The sequence below is a fragment of the Vulpes vulpes genome, chromosome 1, assembly GCF_048418805.1.
Source record: "Vulpes vulpes isolate BD-2025 chromosome 1, VulVul3, whole genome shotgun sequence".
Classification (NCBI taxonomy): domain Eukaryota; kingdom Metazoa; phylum Chordata; class Mammalia; order Carnivora; family Canidae; genus Vulpes; species Vulpes vulpes.
This window is the reverse complement of record NC_132780.1, coordinates 11,270,390-11,279,607: the sequence shown is the minus strand read 5'-3', so window position 1 is coordinate 11,279,607 and position 9,218 is coordinate 11,270,390. Positions and strand designations below refer to the sequence as shown.

Genomic DNA, 9,218 nt, shown 5'->3' with positions numbered 1-9,218 from the left:
AAACACACCCTACTCTCATGAGGCAGACATTCTGCCCAAGGGGGAGAAATCGAGTGTGTCCTGCAGCATTGAGCATTGATAAACACGTGAGAGCAGGTAACGCAGGGGCAGTGTTTACAGAGCATGGGACAGGGTGGCATGGTTCAGATGGGGTCAGCAGGGAACGTATCTCAGAGGACTGACTCCTCTGCAAGGACTTGGGAGAAGTAAGGGAGAGTCTGGGGAAGCCATTCCAGGCCAAGAAAAAGCAAGTGCAAAGGCCTTCAGGCAGGAGCTGGCTTGACCCGTACAAGGCACAGCAGGAGGTTGGGTGTCAGAGACTCAGGATCCACCCTGACTCAGCACTGGCCTGAGGTTTGGGTGCAGGCAAATCCCGTCTTTCCTGGCCTATTTCCCTATCTGTACGACGACTGGACCAGATCGACATGTCTCAAAATGCATCGATGGTAGTGTAGTGCTGCGGAGGAAATCTTCCAGGACAGCTCTGTATATAAGCCTTGATAGAAGCTGCACTTCCAGGTATGGAGGGACTTCAGTCCTCACTCTTGCCCACCCGTTCCCCAAGGCCTTGCCCAGTGGACTGAGTCTAGCTACCAGCTGGTCTAGTGGCCTGCTAATTTGCATTTGCCTGCTCGGTTCCACCTCTGATGCTGGCTACTTCCACAAACCATTTTTCATCCCATCCACACATTACTGATCTCAACTAAAACTCTACCTTCTCAAAAAGGTACCTTCTCAAAACTCTACCTTCTCTTTTTTCTAACCCTCTATATAACGTGTGCCAAGTATATACTCTTATTATAGCTCTTGTGATAGTTGTAACTTGATTTGTTTATGGTCAAATGTACCAGTCTTTTCCCCTATGATGTAGATTTCTTGTGTCTTGAGGATTCTTTCTGTACCTCTGAGGTTACCAAGGTATTCTCTTTTATTATTTTCATTTATTTTGTTTTTCAGATTTAGATCTTAAATCACCAGAAGCTTATTTTTGTGTGTGGTAGGAGATCAGGATCTATATGTTTTCCTATTGCTACTGTAACAGACTATCCCAAGCTTAGTGACCTTAAACAATACAAATTTATTTGCTTATAGTTCTGTGCATCAGTAGTCCAACATCAGTCTCAGTGGGCTAAAATCATGGTGTCTGCAAGGCTGTGTCCCTTCCAGGGGGATCCATTTTCTTATGTATTCCAGTCACTAAAGGCTGCCTGCATCCCTTGAATCATGGCCCTGATCCCTCCAGTGTCTGCTTCCATTGTCATATCTCCTCTGATTCTTCTGCTTCCCTGTCTCCAATATGAGAACCCTTGTGATTATATCGGCCCCCTGGGATAATCAGGATAATCTCCAGCTCAAGATAAGATCCTTTTTTTTTTTTTTTTTTCAAGATAAGATCCTTAATCAAGAATCTGCAAAGTCCCTTCTGCCATGTGTAAACTAACATACTCCATCTCTGGGGATTAGGACTTGGACCTCTTTGGGGGGTGGGGACCATTATTCTGCCTCCAAAGGGCCCCACTTAATGTTTTTTCCAGATCTCTCAGCTGATTCACAGATGAGCCTGTCCTTTCCCCATTGCCCTACAGCAGAGATTTGCAAACTACTTGCCATAGGCAGAATCAAGATCACCTGCCATTTTTGTCATTTTACTGGACCAGAGCCGTACTCATTCATTTATGTATCATAATGTGTGTGGCTGCTTTTGTACTCCAGGGGCTGAGTTGGGTAGTTGTGGCAGACACTATGGCCTACAAAACCTAAATATGTATATACTATCAGGACCTTTCCAGAAAAAGTGTGCCAACCCCTGATCTCATCAGGACCTCCTTTCGGGACCTCCTGTAAGCACGGGTCTGTTTCTGAGCTCTTTTTCTCTTCCACTTGCCTGTTTCCAAGCCAACACCACAGATGCATTACTATGACTTTGATATAATTCTTGGTACCTGGGGGTAGGGGTGGAGGGCAAGGCTCCCTCTTCTACTTTGTTCTTCAAGATGGACTTGGCTTCTTTACATTTTTTCTTTCTGCCACTACTTGATTAGCACCCACTTCCCTCACTGGACCAGGCCTGTTTTGTTTGCTGTGTGCCTACCACCGAGGGCAGGGCCCAGCACACTGTAAGTGCTTAACACATGTCTGAAGAATAAAGAGCAGTCCAATGTTAGTTCAGGAGAAACCGGCCAGAGATGATGCTTGTGCCCTTACAATGGCCTTCTAGCATTCCCATGTTATAGATAAGGCATCTGAGTCCAGAGAAGTGACAAAACTTGTCCAGGGTCCCCCCGCTCCTAAGTAGTGGGTCAGGGCTGGCTCCAAAGCTTGAGCTTTAGAAAAAATGTTTATGCTATTGGCAGTATGTGGGGCACCTGGGTGGCTCAGTCAGGTGTCTGCCTTCAGCTGAGATCATGATCCCAGGGTCCTGGGATTGAGTCCCACATCGGGCTCCCTGCTCACTGGGGAGCCTGCTTCTCCCCCTTTCTCTATGTATTCACTCTCTCAAATAAAATCTTTTTAAAAAACACAAAAATATTGGCAGTATGCCCTTTGTTCTTTTATCATTCAGTATATTTAGGGAAACATTCCACATCTGTACAAATAGAGCTTTTTTCCCCCTATAGCAGTATAGTCCATTCTGTGGCTATGTTATAATTCATTAGCTGATCCCCTATTGACGGTCACTTGGGTTTTTTCTCAACATCCTTATGCCTTTCTCAGTGCTTGAGCTTATCTATAGGATAAGTTATTAGGTGTGGAATAGTTGAAACAAGGATGTGAGCATTTTAACTTTTTTATGGACAAATGGCCAAAATGGAGGCACCAATTTAGCTTACAATAAGGAGAGACCCTGTTTCCCCACATTCCTCAGCAATCAACGATACTAGCAGACTTTTGACTCTTGCCTTATAAGTAGGAGGGGAAAAATAAGTTTGCTTTCAAGCTGCGGCTCAAAGCCCATGGTTTGAGCCCCAGCGCTCTCTAAGTGACACCTTACCCTCCCCCTCAAACAGGTGAGCAGAGTTCCTCAGCCTTGTAAGTTGGAGCCCAGTGTAGATAGAGCCAGTCTCCCTGCCAGCTATCTGGAAGAGGCAAGTCCATACAGCCAGCTTAAAAATGCCACCTTTTTTTATTGACCCAAGCTGGCAGCAGAGGGGGCCGTGAGCCAAGGGGAGGATTCACTCTCGCTCCCCCTGGCTTTCAGCCTGGTGGTGGCTGCGCTGGTGAAGGAGCAGGAGTCGTCTTTGGCCAAAGGCCTGGTCGCAGCTGGAGCAGCGATGCCGGGCTGTGGCCTGGCTGCCTGGTGCGGTCGGGGGATCATGACAGAGGCGGTGGGCGGCCAGTTTGGAGGGGAATGAAAAAGCCTTGGGGCAGTGAGGGCAAGGATAGGGGCGGGCTTCGGTGGCATGGTGCGTGTGGCGGTGGGCCGCAAGCTTGGAGGGGTAGCAGAAAGACTTGGGGCAGTCGGGGCATGGGTAGGGGCGGGCAGGTGCGTGGGTCCAGAGGTGGGCTGCCAACTTGGAGCGGTGGCCAAAGGCCTTTGGGCAGTGTGGGCAGGGGTGTGGGCGGGCACCACTGTGTGTGAGGCGGTGGGCTGCCAGCTTGGAGGGGTAGGAAAAGGCCTTGGGGCAGTCGGGGCACGGGTGGGGGCGGGCGCCGCCGTGGGCCAGCCGGTGCGTGGCCAGCTTGGACGGGTACGAGAAGGCCTTGTCACAGTCGGGGCAGCGGTGTGGGCGCTGGGGCGGGGGCCGCCGTCGGGGTCGGGAAGGCGCCGCCGCGGTCGTGGCAGGCCCCGGAACCGACTGGCTGGGCTTCTGCGGCGAGCCCTGGAGCGGAGCTACAAGACAGGAGGGCTGGTGGACTCCAGGCATCAGCCAACACCCTGAATCTAGGCCAGGCTTCCCTTCCTCCACCCCAAACTCCCCGGGGACTGGATCTGGACACCTCAAGAGTCATGGGATTCCTCAAATGACAGGTCTCTCTATTCCCCACCTTCTGCCATGCATCATCCTAAAGGGTTCCAAAGGGTTACCTGGCTGGAACCCCAAAGCTACTATGGTGTCCATTTCTAGTATATTCCCAAGTGACCACTCTGAAATTCTGCATATCAAACGCCCTGACCCTTAAATTTCTGAGCCCTAAAATCACTGAAGTTCCCCAAAGCCAATAGTAGGATTCCCTATGTGTTGGTGGAGTATCCCTGAGATTGCCTCAAAATGTGATTTCTTTAGCCTTATTTCCTGTAGAATGCCCCCCCTACCCACAGGCGGGACCGCTCTCACCTCCTCCCTTGGTTACTGGTTCCTTGCCAGTGGGACTAGGATCGGTGTCCCCAGCCGCGGACTCTGCATCTCGTTCCAGCATCTTGCTTGCTGGCCCAGGAACCCAGAGGGAGGTGGGCGATGCCGGTGAGTACAAGGCTGATGGGGATAGGGCTGTAGGGCCGAAAATCGGGCCAGTTAGGGAGCAAGGTCTTTTTAAGTCTGGAAGCCAAAGGCGAAGGGCGGAGCCTAAGAGCACAACAGCCGGGGTTTATGCAAACCTGACCCTACGCGCCTTAGACGCGGGGTGGGCGCCCTCGAGCGGGGTGGGCGCCCTCGAGCGGAGTGGGCGGGGCCTCTACCACTTCAACTCTGGGGCCGCCCTGAGCCCCGAGCTCGCGTGGCCTCTCCCTGGAGTGGGCGGGACCCCACCGGACCCTCCCAGCCGCGGAAGGGAAGACGGGCAAGGGCGGGGCTATACAAACAGGACTCAAAGCGACTCCGACCCAGGGGAGGGGCCTTCGAGCGGAGTGGGTGGGCCTTTCGCAACTCAGTCCCAGGGGAGGAGCCTGAGCTCAGTGGGCGGGACTTCACCTCCGAGAGGTAGCTTTACCCGAGTCTTGGTTTAGTCTCAGTCCATTGACGCCGCGTGAACTGCTTCCTTCTTGCTGCTAAATTTCATCCCCAGCGTGGAGGGTAGAGGGAAGACCTAAAGGGAGATGCAGAAAGAACGTGGCGTCTCTTGCAATCCAGAGACCCCCCCCTAATGGATTTCTCCCTCGGGGTTCCAAGCGTCCGGGCCTCAATGCACGCCTCCGAATCATGGCATTCGGGTTCCAATGCACCCTACCAAGGCTCAGGCACCAATGCAACCCCTCCGGAACCTATGCATCAGGACGCCAATCGATTCTTTTCCGGGAAAGCCTGGCGTCCAGCCCCCCCAATCCACTTCCCGAAGACCCGAGGCGACGAGGCCTCGGACCCGTGCCCGCCTCACCTGCGGAAGGCCCCTCCCCGGGGGCGGGGCTCCGGGCCCCTCCCGCAGCGGCCGCTGCAGCTGCTGCTGCGCTGCCCTCCGACGCGGCAAAGCTGCACCGCCCGGCGCGTGCCCAGCGACGGGAGGGGAGGGAGCGCTCGCGAGCCGCTCGGCCAAGCCTCATTTCCAGCCCCTCCTCCCACGCGGGAGTCGGCGGGGGCGTCAGCGCGCATGCGCAGTCGCGGCCGGCAGAGGCTGCTGCGGGGGAGAAGCGATGGAGGAGGGGGTGGGTGCGCCAGGCAGGCGAGTTGGTGAGCAAGCGCGGAGCTACCAGAAGGGCCGTTGGAAAGTACACTGCGGCTGGCGGGGCCTACGGTGGCTGACTGGAGTCAAGCACGTACAGGACCTAACTCGGGGAAACTTAGAGATCACGGAGACAGCGCCCAGCATGCGCACCGTCCTTTTCTGTGCCCCTTCTCCCTTTCGAGAATTCCTTTGGCAGCTTGAGTTCCCTCTCCGGAGCGAGTTCCCTCTCCGGAGGAGCCTGCTGCCCGTCTCACCCCTCAGAGCGTTGGCAGAGAAGTCAGGCCAGGTCTTGGGGAGAAGGCGGGCGGAACGCCAGGCTGACAGCGAGCCGACGCCCAATAAAAAACATGTTATTTGCATAGCGCCCCGGCACCCTTCGCCATTGGCTGATTCGAGAATCCTAGCCCCTCCCACCCCGATGCTTCGGCTCCGGGGTGGAGAGGGCAGGGGGGCGGCGGTTCCCGAGGCTTGCGGGCTGGGGTTCCTGGGAGGGCCGGAGCTCCTGGTACCTGGTCCAGGGTGGCACGCTTGGCACCCTGCCCCGGGGCTGTGACGGGTACTCTTCCGCCCAGCACGGGAGTGCCCGTGAAGTGCCCATAAAAATGCCCTGCCTGGGTGGGTCTTCAGTCTGATAACCCACAAGGTCTGGCAAGTCCTGGGAGCCTTGGGAGTTAGATGGTGGGGTTATGGGAGCTCTGGAGCCAGATTGCCTGGTTGGCTCGGCCACTTTCTAGCTGTGTAATCTTGGTCAAGTCCCTTCACCTTCCTGGGTTGTTCGGATAAAATTCAATAATCTAAAGTTTAGAACAATGCCTACAGTGCCCAATATTCTTGTTTTTATTGTGCATTTAACTAGGCCATGATGGGATCAAGGTTGTCCCAGAACAGCAAGTGCAGAGAGAGCTTAAGGTGGGAAGGAGCTTGCTGTGTGCAGGGGCTCTTTCCTACCTCGATCCTCCAAACTAACCTTTCTTCCAGTGCTGCTACATCCCATGGTCCATCCTACTACTTCAGGGATTTCCCTCTGTCTCCCCAAGGCCATTCCTCCATCAAATTGCTTGTCTGACTCCCCTATGTGATCTCATTTCAAATAGTACCACTGCAGAAGGCCTCCCTGATTCACCCTGGCTCATGGAGCCCCATTCCCTCCATCCCTCTGTTGTCACATCTCCCTTGTATGCATGTAACACTGTGTACCTATCTTCTACAATGTGCGCTCTGTTAAGGTGGACAGCCTATGTTGTATATCACTCTGTCCAGAACACAGCTTAGCACATGGCAGATGTCCAATAACTCTGTTATCAAATACATGCTGGAAAGATTCAACAGCCAGAAGCTCTCTGTGATGGGAAGATAGAATGATGTAGATCTTGAGGCCAATGAGTTAGAGGCCTAGCTGAGTGGAAAACCAGGGGAGGGTTTTGAATAGGGGAAGTGACCTGGTGCCTGGGTGGCTCAGTGCATTAAGCATCTGATTTCAGCTCAGGTCATGATCCCAGGGTCCTGGGATTGAGCCCCATATTGGGCTCCCTGCTCAGTGGGGCTTCTGCTTTTCCCTCTCCCTCTGCCACTCCCCCGGCTTATGTTTTCTCTGTCAAGTAAATTAAAAATAAAATAAATATGGGCAGTGATGAACTAGTATAGGTTTTTTTTTTTTAAGATTTTATTTATTTCTTCATGAGAGACACACAGAGAAAGAGGCAGAGACATAGGCAGAGGAAGGAGAAGCAGGCTCCATGCAGGGATCTCGATATGGGACTTGATCCTGGAACTCCAGGATCATGCCCTGAGCCAAAGGCAGAGGCTCAACCACTGAGCCATCAGGTGCCCCTAGTTTAGGTTTTTATATACTTTTTTAAAAAGATTTTATTTATTTATTCATGAGAGACACACAGAGAGAGGCAGGGACATAGAGGGAGAAGCAGACTCCCTGTGGGGAGCTTGATGCAGGACTCAATCCCAGGACCCCGGGATCACGACCTGAGCCAAAGGCAGATGCTTAACCACTGAGCCAACAGGTGCGCCTCATATACTTAAAAAGAAAATTTTTTTTAAGTTTTGGAAAATTTCAAACATAGCCAAAAGAAGAGGAAGGGAAAGAGCATAATCAGCCCCCACAAGCCCATCACCGAGGTTCATCATGACCAATCTTGTTCCACCATCCGCTTGCCCCTTAAGGCCCTTGAAGCAAATCCCACACATTTCATCCAGAAACACTTAGTCTGTGTCTCTAAAAACTAAGGACTCTTTTTTTTTTTGTCTTGTAAACACAACCAAAACATCATCACCAAACTTTCAAACTTTATAGAGTCGTTTCTTCATGTTATCACATTTCTCCCATGATCCCACATATATCGTTTTCCCTTTCCAGGACAATGTTTTCTTTCAAACATACAAGTTAGAGGAAACAGAATTGTTCTCCGCATGAATAAAACAAGTGGCACCAGCATTAACAATTTTCTACTCATGGTCGATGTTTCACTTCTTCCACCCATGCCTCCCGGGTGATTTCAAAGCTATGTGCCAGACATCATATCCCATAAGTATCTTGTTATTACACTCAGTATGTCTGCATCATGATCTAAAGGAGAGCCACACGCTGTGTTTATTTTCTGTGATTCTTCAGTCTCTGTCATTGACATTTTATTTTATTTTATTTTTTTTTTGTCATTGACATTTTAAAAGGCTCACTCTGGTTGCTGCATAAAATAGATCTTAGGGAGGCAGGCTAGAAGCCAGAAGCCCAGTGAAATAGACGGCTGGTATATATTAATCACCGTATTAATTACCAGCACTTATTTAGCACTTTTTATATACCTGAAACTGGCTTAAGGGCTTTGTAGACATTCTTTCATTTCATCCTGATAGCAACTTTTTAAGAGGAGGCACTACCATTATCCCCACTGTACAGAAGAGGAAAATGAGGCATAAGGCGGAAGGTCACTTATTCAAGATCACACAGCTTGGAGGTAGCAGTGTCAGGGTTTGAACTCCTGCAGCCATGCAATTTGCATTCATGCTTTGCTGCCCCTTGACTGGGGCTGAGAGGCTGATGGTGGAGAAGTGCCCTGATTGGAGGGGTTCACTTAAACAGGGCCTAGTGATGAATTGAGAGGAGGAAGGAGTCGAGGCTGGTGAGGACACCAGCTCCTGTGGAGAGCTTGCTCTGCACCATGTGCTCTCTCAGACTCTTTATGCGTCTGAACTTATTAGTTCTTCACAATGAGGGAGGAGCTATCTTACAGAGAAGTAAGCTAAAGCCCAGAAGAGGGTAAGTTTTGAGCCCAAGAACTGGGAATGGTGGTGCTCAGGTTTCTACCTCTTAGGACATCTCACAGCTGACCCAGAAGGTGTGCCTGCTTTCAAGGGACTGGTAAACTGTCTAGCAGGTCTAGCAGTCCTGCCAAAACAAGAAGAATGGGCCTCAGGGGTGAGGAGGTCTCGTTTGGGGGACCTTCACAGTAAAGAATGCATGAAGATCCCTGTTTTCCTGTTTCCTCTTCCCCTGAGCTCCTGGCAATGCTTGAACCTCCCTTTATTTCATCCCCAGTGTCTGCACTATTCTTCTCTACGAACCAGACAGGACTCACCTCTGGGTCCCCAGCCTCACCCAGCTTGGCCTGGGCACACAGGAGCCCTCACATGAGGAATAAATGAGCAAATTTTTCTCCTCGACTTTG

General features: G+C 51.6%; 1 protein-coding gene across 4 annotated transcripts; it reads right to left on the bottom strand.

Moving 5' to 3' along the window:
* Positions 1 to 3,105: 3,105 nt before the first annotated feature.
* On the bottom strand, positions 3,106 to 5,852 carry ZNF575 (zinc finger protein 575). 4 transcript variants are annotated; one of them, XM_072754304.1, is made up of 4 exons: positions 5,689 to 5,852; positions 4,870 to 4,965; positions 4,278 to 4,430; positions 3,106 to 3,832 (listed from the first exon to the last, which is right to left on the bottom strand). In XM_072754304.1, exons 3-4 carry the CDS (start codon positions 4,357 to 4,359, stop codon positions 3,174 to 3,176), a joined length of 741 nt encoding a protein of 246 aa, XP_072610405.1. In that variant the 5' UTR covers positions 4,360 to 4,430; positions 4,870 to 4,965; positions 5,689 to 5,852; the 3' UTR covers positions 3,106 to 3,173. The 4 variants fall into 4 exon arrangements, with proteins under 4 accessions (XP_072610405.1, XP_072610398.1, XP_072610389.1 ...); XM_072754297.1 differs by having other exon boundaries at positions 5,634 to 5,689; XM_072754288.1 differs by lacking the exon at positions 5,689 to 5,852 and adding an exon at positions 5,254 to 5,475.
* Between the last annotated feature and the right edge of the window lie 3,366 nt (positions 5,853 to 9,218).